Here is a 16,239-nt window from a genome sequence, read left to right on the forward strand (position 1 = left end):
AAAGAGGCTAGAAAGCATGGTCAGATGTGTTAAGACTCTTCTGGGAGTAGGTGAGGATGCTACTTGGTCAGGGGCTGAAGGGCAAGGAAACCCTGGTGCAGGCTTGGTACTGGGATTGACAATCCCCTTTTGGGTGGTCCCAGGCATGGGACCACACTGGTTCACCAGACATCCAGCCTTCTACTCGCTGCTGCAGAAGGAGCCTGAGAGCGTGATCCTGGGCTCCCCATGCATCAGCGAATAGTAATGGCATGTTGGAGACCTGATCCCCTATCTCAAAATTGTGTGTCCTGCCATGCACACATGGCATGGCAAGGGGCCCAGTTGTTGGGATTAGGGAACACATCCCATCACACCATTAAATGAACATGTGCCAACAGCCATACGCTTTAGTGTTTAATGCCACTATCCATTAGTTTAACGCCATACCATTATCTTGGTATGATTTAGACAAATATTAGTGAGGATCATGTAAACAAGAGCCAAGCAGGAGGACAGAGTTCAAAACCCCTGTGGTCATTAGCCCTGCTGAAATTATGCATGCTTATAAAACCCTAGAAAACAAAGCCATTGCCTTGCAAGAATATTAGGTGTCAAGAAAATTATTAAATAAAACAGGAATAAAAATGCATGTATTAGATTCCAGTAAAAATTGCTAATTGACAGAACTCTCAAATCAGGCATATCTGACAGCAGAGCTACTTCTGAATTTGCAGTGTAATTGTAAGTGAGCTTCTACCTCAGCAGAAACAAACAAGCTTTTTCTTACACTATTTAAGATTCCATGTCTCCTCCTTTTGCAAGTAAGTCCAGGTAGCTATCAGAAATATGTTTAACTGCCACTTCTGCATACAGTCCTGGAACTAATAAAGATTTTAATATTGAAACAGTTCCTTTTACAGCTTTGGTTTTCAGAGCACAAGTTTCTTTACCTTTCTCCCTTCCCTCCCCTTCTCCTCCCTCTCCCTATTTTTGAAGTATAAGGGCTTTCTTTTCCAGGTGGCCTTTACCTTTCATAACTTGGTGATGAATAGGACAGTGATAAGAATTTTGCTCAGATGCTTTAAAACAGTACCCACTTTCATTCACTTAATAGGAGCTTAGAGAACTTTCCCTGTGTGTTAAAGAAAATTATGTTTTTCTTATGACTCCCTTTGTGCATGACAACATTAAGTTTATTGGAAAAGTTCAGAGCTGTCAGTGGCTAATGCCAGATACACTATTTCTGACGTAGGTGTCTGGAGTAGGTCAGAGTGACTGTCACATTTGAGTCTTCTCTCATGAAAGGGTACATCTGGGAAGGTGAAGAATGACTCCCAGTACTAACTTTAATGTTCACCTGTCTTGTAAAAAATCTGTCCAGAGATTGATACTGAAGTCATTTAACTTAATAATGTGTACTGGATGAGTGATTTTTTGGGGTTCACACTAAAGGTAAATATTTGGGCATCTTCGCAGGAGTAGTATAGCAGTAAGCCCAACCAGGGGCTGCAGCCAGAAGTGAATACAGCAAATGATGCACAAGAAACGGGGACAGGGAGAAGAAGGAAAAATAGAGGTTGCTGGATTTCTTGAAAAAATGTTCTTCCTGTGAGAAGAGAATGGAGTAGGGTTTTCCTGTCACTATGGAGTAGTTTGGAAAAAGAATTGTAACTTGAAAGTATTTGTTTAAAATAACTGGCGTGTCAGTTACATAAATCAGAGGAGCTTTCTGCACAGCTTCCCTGCACCCGGACAATACAAACGTACAAAGACCACATTCCAAGTTCAGATATACTTCAGGTAAAAAAAAAGAAATGAGAAGGGGCAGGAGAAGCTGGAACTCTATCTGTACACTATGGTGACGTCCAGACAAGTGCGGTACGTGGCACTGCAGTCACATCTGCGGCACCACATACTGCAGCTCGAGGATAGAGAACCCCTGGTCTATTTATCTGCTATCGCATGCTTCAGCAGACTCGCAGCAGCCCAGCTTCGAAACTCCACAATTTTCCAAAACGTTTTGGATGCCTCATTTTGTTTTGGAGATACCTACTATGAAACTATGTTTCTGAGCCTTCCATTTCAATTTGGATTCGGCATTTCAGGTGCCCAAACGGCCTGAAACACCTCCAAAACAAAATGGCTGCTGAAATTTCGCACAGCCTTAATGTATACACATGACAGCACTTAGCAGAGCAAACTCGATGAATCTAGTCTGCTGTGAGTCTGCTGAAGCATGCCAATTAGCATACTCCAGCAGGCTCTGCATCACATATATTTAGCATCCTTGTGTTTCAAAACTAAAGTTTGGCAAACGAGCTTTAGTTAAAGTGCCCCCACCGCCATTTTGAAGCATTGGACATTGAATATACGTGATGCTGCAGGTGCTTTAATTAGAGTGGCTCTCAACACCACCCTAATTAAAGCGCGCCCCATTCCACCCCCGAGCACGTGTATAGATGCCCTATATTATCACACCCAAGTTAAGGTTTTTAGCTAGAAGTAAAAACAGTTTGAAGGACTGTGAAATAAAAGAGGCACATTACCTGGAATGGAAAAAGCAAAATTGCAGAAGAAAGGATAAATTATTTAGTGGAACATCAAGCCCATTAAAAAGGAGAAGGTCATTAACATTTTAGGAGATTAGCCTGAATTAGGGAGATCACAATGTGCCATGAAGTCAATTGAGTCTCAGTACTGCCTGAATAGAAATGCTGCTTCCCCTCCCAGGTTGCTGGTTTTAAAGTTTGAGTGGAGCAAGAATCAAAGGGGGCAGGGGGGAAAGCTGCACCACTGTACCCCCCCCGCCAGATCTGCCCTTGCCAGTGGACCAGATTTAACACACCAGCAACTGCATGCAACCCATGGCAGGGAAGAGTGGTGCAGAAGCATAAATAGGATGTGTTTACAGGGATACCAGAGCTGATCTAGAAGGGGCACCTAGGTCCCCTCAACCTCCTGCAGCATAGCTTGCCCTGGCTCATCCCCCTTCGCTGCCCTGCTCCTAACCATTTCTCTGCAGCACTGCCTGCTGCCACCCCAACCCTCCCTCGTGCCCCCCTCACTGCAGCTGCTCCTTTTCTCATCACCAACTTCACGGCTGGTGGCAGTCAGCAATAGGAATTGGTGTTGAGCAGCAGTGGCTACGGTAGGGGGTGCAAGAGAGAATTCAGCACAGAGCAGAGAGGACTGAAGCAACAGCAGGTGGTTTGGAGCAGCAGCAGTTGGGTTGCAAATGGCAGCTCGCCTTCAGACCTAGCTGCCTTATTTCAGCCACCCTCTGCCCTAGAAGGTTGATGAAACTTTGCACAATTCTCTTAAGGGCCCTTACACAGAGATGGAAATGTTGATTACTTATGCATGCTTACAATCATCTAGTTGGATGCAAAAGAAATGAAAACTTTTTGTCACAAATTAATATCATCTCTCAAAAAACAAATAATTTGCCTTTACAGTAAACAACCTACAGCATATACACCTGCCTGAGAATACAGGAAAAAAGAAGCAGTTTTCATACAACATCAGACCGACCACTGCTGCAAAATCAAAAAGCACAAGACCCAAGCATTAAGCCAATGGCTCTTGACCTTGTTTTTTCAAGACCCCTGTCATTCAACACAAGGCATGCCTCAGAAAGTACCAGCTCTTAGGTTTCACTTGTTTTTTTGACTATGGAAAAATACTAGAGCAATTCTTCTGTTGGAATATACTCAAAGACCACAACAGGGCAGAAAGGTTTTGACACTGTGGATTCTTCCAATTTGAAATCTCGGGGGGGTTATCGTGTGAATCGTGTGCAAGTGTTTGCACACCTGACAGTTCTAATATTGCATGACATCCTGCAGCGCCCTTAAAAAGATCTTGCAACACCCTGGATGAGAATTACTGTATTAACCACAAATGAAGAGTTGCAAGGAAGAACTTGACAAGAACATAAAGAATAAGCACAGGTTGTATTTTCTTTGTATTTTTGTATGTATTTTTTTACCATTTAAAAGAAAAAAAATATGCTAAATACTAAACCAGCAGAGGTATTTTTGATTATTGTATTATTTCTGTGTTGTATACCAAAGCAAGATGTTCAGGGAGTTGAACTCATTTTGTGTACAATGAAGCACAGCTTCTAAAATCCAATTTGTTTACCAACAGGCTGAAGTCTATATGGCATTTGGCAATTGTGTACAAGTGAGAGTTAGGTTCCAGCCTTAACTGCTGAGCTGTTTCAGCATGCCTCTTTCAGAGTTACTGGCAAATATATTTTGAAAGTGTTACTTATAACCGCATTTATCTACATCTGAAATAGAGGAGTCATCGCTATATTTTTCTATTCTCCAACCCTACCAAGGCTTATACCAATTTACAAAAGCATTTTTACAGTCCAATAAAAGGATAGGTCACCCTGGTGAAACTCAAAACAGGGACCTGATGAAGAATGCATTGCATTCAAAAGTTTGTCTAAAATTTAACCCAACTGTGTACTTGGTCCAATAAAAGATATCGCCCACAAAGATCCTTGCCTCTCACATAGCAGAACAGCCAATTTAGGAGACTAATTTTGCTCAGCACCACCCAGCGCATCATACATCCTGGCATACTCTGGTACACCCAAACTAATTTCTCCCCACGTCCTGCGTGTTTACATCCATCAATAAACACTTTTAGATAAGATACCAATGTTTCATTTTGACCAAAAGTGTCATTTTTTTTCCTTCCAGTCAACAATGTCAAAGTAAGTTTCAGCAGTCCCAAATGAAAGTTCTTCAGAGCTTTTCATTCCATGAAAAAAAGATTAAAAAAAAAAAAAAAAATCAGAGATGAAAATAAATGGGAGTGGTGGAATTCCCTGTGGGGTGAGAATTCCTTGTTACAAAGTAGATGAGCAGAACCCAGCTACACTGAAGCTTTTCCAAAACTGTTAAATCTTTTTCACTGCTTGTCTATTTCCCTTCAAATTCAGTGTCAAAAGTTTAAAACCCCCTATAGTGAGATGGGTGAGTAACACAAAGCACCATGAGTTAGAGCCTCCCCTCTCACCCGCCCCCAAACCACAGACCTTCACCTGTTGCACTGGGGGGCTTGAGCCAATCTGCATCAGCCCAGCCTGCAGGTGGGTTACTCCAGCAATTTCCGAGGAGGCTGCCAAACCACCCCTCTCCCTAGCCTCCCCTTACCTCCCCACCAGTTCCAGGACTGTCAGCAGGGGGAGGAGGGAGCAGCAGGCAGCTGCTGACTGGGCTTGGCCTGGCTAGGCCAGAGCTGGAGGGGTTGGGCAGGGTGGAATGGGACAGAGCCCCTCCACCTCACAAGCACCCCCAGCTACCCTGGCTGGGATATTGGAGGAAGCCAGGCTGGGCCTGAGGGACAAAGGGAGGCTCCTTTCCCCTACCTTCTGCCTGGGTCTTTTGATAGCTGCTGGATCAGCTTTTCCTGGCCAGAGCTAGAGTTTTGGGGGGTGGGAAGAGGGGAGGCAGGGTGGAACAGAGCCCCCTCGCCTCATGGGCCCAGCCTGACTGCTCCCAATACCTCTTGGACTAATATCATGCATAATTCTCGGTCTCTTGAAGGCTCAGATTAAGCATAGTGGCTTCTTAACCTGGCAGGGAAAATACCATGCATCTGTGTCCAAGAAGGCAGTTTTCCTGAACCACTTCTCAGGAGAACTGCTCTTCCGGTGTGGTTCAGTACCTGCGGAGGTACAGCGGCTTTAAGCCCAGTTTATGGAAATGCGAGTCTCCTCCCTTGCTTCCTCCTGCAGCCACATGGCTGAGGGCAAGCAAAACTCGGGGGCATCCGAACCCGAAGCCTCCGGGCTGGGGCCTGCAAGTAGGATGCCCGTTAAAGGTTTTGGAAATGAGCGAAGCCCCAGGTGTGGGTGGAGGATGTTTGCCGGTAGCAGGGCCACTTGTGGTTCTGGACTCTTGAATTTGGAATTAGTTTTGGCTAATTTGGCCTCGGATACAATTTTAAAAAAACAAACAAACTTTAGCCAGGGTAGCAGTGGTGGGGGCCTGCGAGGCAAGAGGTCTCTGTTTCACCCCACCTTGCCCCTCCAGCTCTGGCCAAGGCAAGCCCAGCCAGCAGCTGCCTACTGCTTCCTCCTTCTCTCCCTCCTCACCCCCACCCCCTGCTGACAGCCCCACAAAGGATGAAAAATTAACAAGTTCCCTAACATGCTCTGCTTTAGAGCACCTTCATTTAATACCCGATTTGACAAGGGTTAATTTTTCATGCGACTGGCCATTTAAAAACTGCTCTGCCATGCACATGTGTTACATCCCAGCTGTAGAGCACTTTCAGGGGCCTGATGGCATGAAAAATACAAGTTGTGTAAGTGCCCAAAGTCTAGGGAGAGCAGAAAGCGCAGCCTCCACCAGGAACGAAGGTACGTACTCAACAGCAACTTGCACACTGATAGTTCACTGAGGAGACACGCTACATTGAGTTTCACTTGAAAGAGGAACTACTGAATTTCCAGGATGAAATGTTGGCCGCATTCAGGCAAGTGGGGGACAGGATTTTACTCCTTATCTTTTATCAAGCATATTCACTATCACTTCTCAATTCCTCTGCATATGATTTTATACATCCTAGGGTCTCCTTCAGTGACTTCAGTGGAAACAAAACCAGAATCATTCTGGAGTGAAACTGAAAAGCAGGAGGACTTCCTGATACTCGGGGATCCCAGTTTTCCCTGATTAAAAAAAAAAAAAAAAAAAAATCACAAATTCTCTGACAAAAACTGCAAATTCTCTACTTAAAACCCCCAATTAAAATGAAACACCATTATATATACAGGTATCAGCTGGACACATTGTTTTATTGATATATTTGCTATTTTAAAGCACTTTGGAAGCCTACCAGTGCCTCAGTCTCTATAATAAAATAAATTCTAAGTACTTATAAATTTTGGTATGTGATTTTGGGTCTTTTACTAATGAAAAAGTCAGAGTTCCCCCTGCCCCCTTAGCTCACAGAACACAGGCCTGCTGGTGTGTCTCATTCCCCACACACAGCCCCCTACCCGTGCCAGTGCTCCTCACTCCCCCCTACTACTGCCCCCCAGCTGCTGATCCATCCTCCCCACACACCCTTCCCTCCTTGCTCCCCCTTCCACCACAACAGACTTACCAGCTGCATGCAGCTGTATCGGAAATCAGATTGCCATTGGCCAATATGCATCCTTAAATATCATCTATCAGTATCAGGCCCCAAAATCTCTATCGGTGCATCTCTATCCTTTTTCATAGCTTCATATAAAACTATGAAATTGGAGTTCTATACTGCATTTTGAGATTACTTTGCCTTTATCATTTTTTAGTCCCTTGCTTTTTTATGTTCAATAAACATCCAAAATATTGTTTTGCAGTGTCATCATCCTTTTTTCAGGGAGAATATAATGCAATAAAGCTATGTAAATGTATTTGTTAATTTTATTATTTTAAAACTGGAGGTTGGTTGGCATCAGTGTAAGGCAAAAATGTTCTCCACATCACTGCAACACCATTTAATATATGGTAACTAATTTTCTTCAGTTTGTCCTCTACTAGGGTCAACAAAGCCACTTTTGTCAAAATGTTACTTTCCTGCTTAAAGACAGAGATAATGCATTTAGCAAACAGATTTTATAAACAATTTTATTTTAAGTTCCACTTTATGATCTTTGTTTACGACAAACATTGTTGCAACACTTTCCATTAAAACAAACAGAAGTAAACATTTTAAGTAAATGCACAAGTTCCATCTATTCAATATACTGTATTCATAGCACCAGGTCCTTGGGGATGTGATGCAAGATATATGTTGAAACAGTAATGGAGGTCTGTGAGCCACTGCTCTTGGACTTCACCAGTCTTCTGTGTCTGGGGACAAAACAGAAAACACGATGAAAACCATAAGTGACCCAAAACATTTTATTGATAATATTCATGAGCTTCAGTTTCTTACCTGTATGTTTTTAGGCTAACCAGCCACTCCCTTACAAACAAGAACTCGCATACAAGTATCCTAACCATTCATATCATCCATAATTCTTACACACCACAGGTTCCCCCACTTGCAGAGGTGTGCCCCATGTTAGGATGCAGCACTGCAATATGTGCATCTGGGAAATTCCATGGCAAAGGATTTCCAGAGCAGGCGTATGCAAACAGAGGCCCTGGAAGCCCTGGGAGCACTTGCTTGGGGTTCCCCCATCTGCAGAGATATGCCACAAGTTAAGGCATGGCAGCATAATACATGCATCCAGGGGATCCTCCGCTACGGGATTCCAGGGGAGCACATCTGCAAGCAGGGAACCTAGTAAGCAGGCACTCCTGGGGCTTCAGGGACTCAATCCTAAATTGGAGGACTGCATCCAGTTCTGGGTGCCGCACTTCAGGAGGGATGTGGCCAGCATCAGGAGGATCCAGAGGAGGGCCACCTGCATGATCAGGGGGCAGCAGGGCAGGCCCTACAAAGGGAGGTTACGGGACCTGAACCGGTTCAGCCTCCACAAGAGAAGGCTGAGAGGGGATCTGGTGGCCATCTATAAACTGGGAGACCAGCAGGCAATGGGAGAGTCCCTGTTCCCCCGAGCACTACCAAGAGTAATGAGGAATAACGGCCATAAGTTGACCAAGAGTAGATTCAGGAGGCACTACTTCACTGTCTGGGCAGCTAGGATCTGGAACCAACTTCCAAGGGAAGTGGTGCTCGCTCCTACCCTGGGGGTCTTCAAAAGGAGGCTAGATAGACACCTAGATAGACTCATTTGACCCCAGCACTCTTTCCCACCCATGGCACGGGGTCGGACTAGATGATCTGCTCAGGTCCCTTCCAACCCTACCTACTATGAAACTATGATAAAAGGGCTAGAAGGCAAGTTGCAAAAGGAAAGATTGAAAGACATGGGTACATTTAGCCTGGAGAGGTGGAAATTGCAGGAGAGGAGAATATGGTAACCGTTTTCAAGTATTCCGAAGTTTATCATAAAGAGGGATAACAGCTCTTTGCCACACAGAGCAGGACTCAATGTTGTAGATTTAAACTGCAGCAATGAAAATTGTAATTGGAACTCAATAAACGCTTCTTACTATATGGGAAAGGCAGGACAATGAAACAAACTGTCTAGAGAAGCAGCTGAATCTTGCTTGAGAGGCTCTTACTTCTCAAGGACAGGCTCAATGGCCATTTATCAGAGACAGTTTAGGATCAATTCATTCTCCATCTGTGCAGGAGGTTGGACTAGATGACTCCTGAGATCACTTTTAACCTTATGATTTTAACTTACTCTGCTCAAACCTAGTAAGGTATTTGAGACCATCTACTTCCTATAACACCTACAGCAGCAGAAGGGATGTGGTCACACCACACACAAATCCTGTCAGTAGCCACTCTGGATAGTAGCAATGGCAGGTAGTGCATCCATTATAACCAGCAATATTTTAGAGACAGGATCAGCAAGGTGTATACCATTCCAGAATTAGCCAGAAGGAAACCTGACACCACAGAAACTGCCCTCTCTCAACAGCTGCTTAGGCAGAGATGCGAGTTATATGTACTGGACCACTGACTAAGCACAATAATAATTTGGGAAGATATGTCCTGATTTGATGCTGTTCTGTAACTCAGGAAAAGAAAGTCACTGAAATGATCAGGTTCCTTTTTTTTTTTTTAAACCAATAACTAAATAAAAGAGTTTAGCAAATCTACTGTTTCATTCTCAGCTTGTGGACTGACCCTGTTCTGTGCACATCAAGTGCAGTCCCTTGTATAGGAAGCCATTGACTGTAACAGAAATAAGTGACCTCTAAAGCACTGTCATTCAGTAGATCTTGGGACACAACAAACCACTTGTTTGGCTGATGTTCACCATGGCTGCAGCATAAGGACAAGACTGCCCCAAGACAGCCCCCATAAGTGAGAGAGCCAGAGCTGTGCTACCTACAAAGAGACTATTGTATAGCAACAGTAGCTGCCCTCCTGTCATTAACAGTTAGAGACACAGCGGCTTTCCCTCATTTCAGCAGCAGCCGGGGAGGCAGGTCATCACTGACAAGTGGTACATGTCCAGAAACACAAATCCCTACTATGTGGGCTGCTATTCAAGGTACAAAGGAGGCAACTCTGGATTGCAACTTTGCTCTACAGGCCACTTTCTAGATGACTCTTTTGCATGTGGTCCAAATTAGTCTTGCATACAGATATTTAAGTTTATACTTTCTACTAGATTGTAACGAGTAGCCAGCCAATAGCACAGGTGCCACAAGCATCCTCTGTTTGTGGAATGTGTCAGATTGAGGACGGGACAAGCAGTGCAGCAGCAGACAGGGCAGGAAGCAGAAAGCAGAGCAGCAGACCAGGTAAAGGAAAAGGATCAGAGTGTCACTCAGACAGTGTGAGGCTAATTTGTGGTACGCCTGTCAAAAAGGTTGACTTTCATTAAAATACAATATCCTTGAAGTCCCCTGGGGGAAAAAAAAAAAGTTTCATACCATCATATCCTTGATAAGCTGTTGCACCAGAAGTTCATTTGTTACCATGTGGCTTCTGAGCTGCCCATGCTGAATTAGCAAGCGAAGCAACTGAGCAATGACTGGCATTTCTTCTCGACAGACCCTGCTCACTTGGAGACTTTGCAGCATCAACCTCAAGACTCGCGGTAGGAGTGCTAGCATTGAAATACATGACCCCCACAGCACATCCCTGAAGAGAGGGTAAGTAACAGTCAATGAGCCAGGACTAGAAAAAGATAAACATAGAAACACCTCTGATATACACTCCCACTTACCTTCACATCTGTATAATAAAGGTGATCACCCAACTAAAATGAACAGGTTTCATTGTAATTTTTGGCCATACACACATTGACGTTTATAAATGGGATTCTGGAATTTACAAGCTGAATCCAAACAAGGAAATATTCCACAAATTTTACATATTACTTGGAAAAGAATATACATTTAATTTAGCCCTGCATCTTGCAAATACTGAAGAAGCCTTTATGGGATATTTATGCTACTTGGTTAAGCAGGGAACGAGTGCATGTCTAGTTTTCACCATACAGAAAGGCAACTATTACCTGTTGCATTTAAAAGGCACAAGAAACTGGGGTGTTTATGCAATTATATTAATGAGTAATGAATGAAATAATACTACTATCTAAGAAACCTGCTTATTTATGGAATTTCTCCAACTTAATTGTGAAGTTACTGTTTATTTTACAGTTTATTTTTATGTTATTGTTCAGCAATTACAAGAAACATTTAAGTTGTATTTAAATAGTTTACTATGGAAAACTAAAAAAAATGCATTCCACCCACAGATATAAACATATTTGCATGAGTTAAATATAACTTGTTGTTTTTCTGAATAAAACTAAATTTCCAAATTTTATAAATTATATCTGAGAAGCTTTGCTAAAGCTCAATATTCTAGCTAGTTAGGAGTACAGACTAATTAAAAGCACTAGTTTCTTAAAACAATGACTTTCTAAATCCAAGAATTTTAAGATTCACTTTCAGTGTTCCTAATAAAGCCAACAGCTAAATCCAAAGATTAAGGTATCTTTCTAAGACCCGGATACAGACCTGCAATAACTGCAACAAGCAAAAGCTTTGAAGAAACAGTACACAGGGAAGGTTTTCCCCAAATCCAACAATTATTTCAGGATAAGCATGAAAATGTGCCAAGCACAAAGTTCTGTTTTTTCATTATAGCCACAAGTCATAAATGACAGACAACAACTTTAAGTCATCAGATAACAGGTATTACCTCTTCTGTATATGTTCTGCATCCTCTTTGTCTAGAGTTAAGAGGAAATAAAGCAGACTGTAACAGCAAGAAGCCAGAAACTTGTGTAGATTTTCACTTAAAATGCAGGCTTGATCCAGGAGCTTATTTATGGCATACAAGATGGATCCAGCTGTGCTATCAGGTATTACAGCCATTCCAACCTATGAGATAAACAAGTTCGTTACCTCTCGTACAATCTTTTGCTGACATAAGCATGGCTAGTGTAGAACACTTCCCTTCTGCAGTACGACAATACCAGTTTATTTCCCATTCAAATTAACACACTGAGCAACATTTTTAAAAAAATCACCTTTACTTTCCCTTATGAAAAGACTCCCATGTTAATTGGAGAGTAAGAAAAAATAAATCTAAATATGCAATAACAATTAAACATAGAGCACTGCCAATTTTATTGTACTTGCAAGCAAAGTATTTGAATAAAGATGAGCAAAACAAAAACAGTAGCTCACTCGCATTACTTCTGTACGTGTGCCTGTCTGCACGCATGTGTATTATTTTTTTTTGAAGAATACTGTGCACTAAATGGAAGCCCGTACAATTACTTTTTTCTTCCGCTCAAAATCTCTCAAATCAAAAAGCCCAGCACTAAAATCATTCCCATCAAGAACTGTAGAGGGCTTTGCTGGAGCACTGGCACTCTCAAGCACACAAGTCCTATAAGCACACACCCTTTCACAGAAACCAATGCCTATTTTTTGCAGCATTTCCAACCTAGAAACTGAGAAAATAATATCTAAAAACCAAACATGAGAGCTCAACTATAAGGTATTAATCTGATCTATAAGATAGAGATGTGGGTTTTCCAGAAAATTTTGAATTGGAAAATTTTCCAATGCCCTAAATAGAGCATGATCTGATTTAGCATGTTTATTTGACTTATATTTAGTAAACAAAATGAAAAAAGTACCCCCATGTTAATATTATGTCCCAATAGCCACAAGTATTTGAACTGAAATATTAGGTTAGGAAAAAATTAAATACAACACACTTAATGTGGTTTAAATGTTATATTCAAACAAATTCAAAGCTTTATGTGGAGAGAGATTATTTTTATTGGAATACTTGTAAAAATGTAAAAGACAATACACAATAACAGACTTCCCTTACATTGTTTGTTTAAATTTAAGGAAAAAAAATGAAGGCACTAAAAACTGTTGACACTAATTTTAGCACACCCAAAGCACTGTGCAACTTATCATCACACTGCATCTTCTTCACTAGTTGTGCTTCTGACTGATTCTCCAGGTACGTTCATTTGTTAGTTTATTCCTCCTTTTTGTCTCGATTGAGGTGAAAGCCTTCAAGAAGCTGCTGTTAGTGAAATGCTTAGGATCCTTAGAGCAATCCTGGACAACAGTCGGGTGTTACAGTATCCCTTCCACCATGCGAGAGGAGAGGTATTCTCTGCTGCCTGCCAAATGGCATCTTTGCTCCAAAGTTTTTCTTTTGCGTGGTACTCGGCAATGTCTGTCATCTCTGCTATTTCGTTGCTGTTGGGGACATTCTTAGCTACTTAATTGTATCGAGAGCAGTAGATAATTCATCCTCTGATAAATGTTGTCCTCTGTCTTGAGGATGCAAAAGGTCTGCTGCCAGGTGAACCTGGGTGAGAGCAAAACTCAGATCTTTTAGTAAACATTTGTTCTACTTCTTTTTCATATAGAGGTGAAGAAGGCAAAAGGTCAATTAGATTTTAATTCAGTTGTCTGAATATCTCTGGAATATCTGAAAGATTTGGTGTATCCCCTTCCAAGTTTTTTGATAGCTAAATTCCTTGAACTTGAACCCAGAACACATTGTTGTCGAGCATCTGCTTCCAAATGTTCACAGGAATAATCTGGGATACTGTGTCATCTGTTGAAAAACGCTGCAAACAGCTCTTTGTGTGCAGCAAACTATGTAAACACTTTGTAGCTGAGCCCTGTCTAGTTTCTCCTGGCAATAGAAGCACGCTTTCCTTCCCCTGCTTCTCTTTTTGTAATTTCTTCAAAGTCTGATTAGCAACATGAAGATTGTCAAATACCTTCACAATCGCTGTGCAGTTTGCCAATATTGTATTCACATTTACTATGCCCTTCGCCAGAAGATTCGACCCATGAACAAGACAGCCAAATACTACTGAGGATACTTTGCCTTTAATATTTGCCAGGCAACTTTCATGTTACTTGCATTATCAGTTACAAGGGCTTGTACCTTGGCAGGACCTGCACTTTCAGTCTCTTCACTCAGTAATTTGATTATGTATTCAACTGTATGACAAGAAGATTTGGTAGCAAGTGCTTTCAGGAATATTGGTTCAGGTGTTGCTAACAATGTTCAATAAAGGATTTCCTAGTATATCAGTCCATCCACCTGACATCAGTCAGCAATTCTGCTTGAGCAATCCTTTAGATAATCATTGTTTGAACTCTGTCATACTCTCTAACAGAGAATGTAATAAGCGATAACATGACGGTAACTTATATGATGGGTGAATTAGTTTGCAATGTTCCTTCCAGTATTGATTTTCAATTATGGAAAGAGGTGTACTGCTTGCAAATATAGCTTGAACTAATGTCTCATCTGCTTTTTCTTGATCTTCTTTTGACATTTTGTCTGCAAAGCTTGATAAAAAGTTCGACTGTCTTGAACAGCTACTCATGAAGGATCGTATATCTGGTGACAGTGATCTTGAAAGTGAGGATCCTGCTTCTTCTTCCCCCAGACCTAGGAGGCTCAACATTTTCATTTTCCATTTTTTCCAAATCTGCTATTTCACTTGAGCTACCAAGTTCCTGCAACAAAAGGGGGGAAAGCTTTCTGTTTTAGCTTAGTCTAATCTGGCCTCATCCATCATATATCTGGACTTTAAAAAAAGCCTTTGACCTGGTGTCCCATGATGTCCTCATGGAAAAATTGGCCAATTGCAGCCTCTGCTACACTACAGTCCGGTGGCTGGGGAACTGGCTCCAAGGTCAGACCTGGAGAGTGGTAGTTGATGGAAGTTAATCAACATGGCATTCAGTGACCAGTGGTGTCCCACACGGCTCTGTTCTCAGACCTGTACTCTTCAACATCTTTAAAAATGATCTAGACTCTGGTGTCAGAAGTGTACTGGCCAAGTTCGCAGACAACACCAAAGTATGGGGAAGAATGTCAACACTTGAGGAGAGGCTGGTGATCCAGGCCAACCACAACAGGCTTGCAAGGTGGGTGGATGAAAACCTGATGGCATCCAACATGGAGAAATGCAAGGTGCTTCACCTCAAGAAAAAAAACCCGCACCACACTTGTAGGCTCAGAAATGCTACACTTGCTAGCACCACGACTGAAAGACACTTGGGAGTCATGATTGACCACAAGATGAACATGAGCCACCAATGCAATACCGCAGCTGGCAAAGCGAACAAAACTGGCTTGCATCCACCAATGCTTTTCAAACAAGTCCCAGGATGTCATCCTCTGGTTGTACTCTGCCTTGGTGAGGCAGCGGCTGGAGCACTGCATCTAGGCTTTGCTAGTCACCACATAGGGCTGGGAAAGAAACCTCCCTCCCATTGATATGGATGTCTCAGGTTTCCTCATCTTCCTCAGAAAAACTGGGTGGTGGCTATAACCAAGGCTGGATATTTAGATCAGGAGTAAAAAAATCCAACCTAAAAGGCCTTGCTCTTCAGGAATCTCTTCAGGAATTTCTTGAGTGTATTTTTAACAAACCACTTCTTGGCAGTGCCCTCATCCCCCGCTGCTTTATCCGTGGCAAGTTAAAAGTTGCTTGCAATGCACTACGCCTGGTAGTTGTACATGAAGATCATTCCTAAAGTTTTTTAACAATAGATTAGAAAAGACTTTTCTATGATGGCTTAGATAGGGATGATCCTGCTTCTCATAGGGGGTTGGTATGACAAGAGGGCACCAAAGCTCAATCCAAAGACTAAAATCTTCCCACTCTGCACTAAACAGAAATAAGGGGAAGAAGGAAAGAGTAAACTAAATTAGTAAGACATAAAACAAAACAAAGAATTAAGTGCAAAAGTTGTGCTTGGGATTTGAGTAGTATACAAGATGCAAAGCAAACTGACAACAAAATACTCCGACCCACCCAGACAGCTGAGAACAACCAAGAAGAAGAAAGTGCATGCTGCTCTTTATACCCTCAGCATAGTAGAAGCACAAGAGGCAGGGCTGGCATGCAAAAAGTAAGCCGGAGAAACATGGAGTAGATGGGATTACTATTAGGTGAATACAAAATTGGTTAAATAAATCGCAAGCAAAAAAACCCCATTATAAATGTATGAAGGCCAGACTGGCAGGAGTGAGCAAGGATCTGTTTTGGGTCCAGTAATGTTTAACATTTTAATTAATGACTTGGCTGTGGGAACAGACGGCATACTAATCAGGTCTGCCGATGACAAAATTGGGACGGTGCAAACACTTACAAAGGACAGGACTAATATTCAAAGTTATCAAACTGGAAATAAGGAC

General features: G+C 42.2%; 2 protein-coding genes across 4 annotated transcripts in view; one reads left to right on the forward strand and one right to left on the reverse strand.

Moving 5' to 3' along the window:
- The window catches only part of INVS (inversin), a 227,694-nt gene extending 220,353 nt beyond the window's left edge, over positions 1-7,341 (forward strand). For both annotated transcript variants that reach the window (XM_014603023.3, XM_019485218.2), the window contains exon 17: positions 3,438-7,341. In XM_014603023.3, coding sequence (XP_014458509.1) covers positions 3,438-3,553 — 116 coding nt within the window. In that variant the 3' untranslated portion in view covers positions 3,554-7,341. The remainder of the gene's footprint in view (positions 1-3,437) is intronic.
- A 257-nt stretch (positions 7,342-7,598) lies between these two features.
- Positions 7,599-16,239, reverse strand: part of TEX10 (testis expressed 10) — a 126,115-nt gene continuing 117,474 nt past the window's right edge. For both annotated transcript variants that reach the window (XM_014603036.3, XM_006260385.4), the window contains exons 13-15: positions 11,734-11,915; positions 10,455-10,665; positions 7,599-7,841 (exon numbers count right to left, since the gene is read on the reverse strand). In XM_014603036.3, coding sequence (XP_014458522.1) covers positions 7,728-7,841; positions 10,455-10,665; positions 11,734-11,915 — 507 coding nt within the window. In that variant the 3' untranslated portion in view covers positions 7,599-7,727. The remainder of the gene's footprint in view (positions 7,842-10,454; positions 10,666-11,733; positions 11,916-16,239) is intronic.

The sequence above is a fragment of the Alligator mississippiensis genome, chromosome 5 (assembly GCF_030867095.1).
Source record: "Alligator mississippiensis isolate rAllMis1 chromosome 5, rAllMis1, whole genome shotgun sequence".
Lineage (NCBI taxonomy): Eukaryota > Metazoa > Chordata > Crocodylia > Alligatoridae > Alligator > Alligator mississippiensis.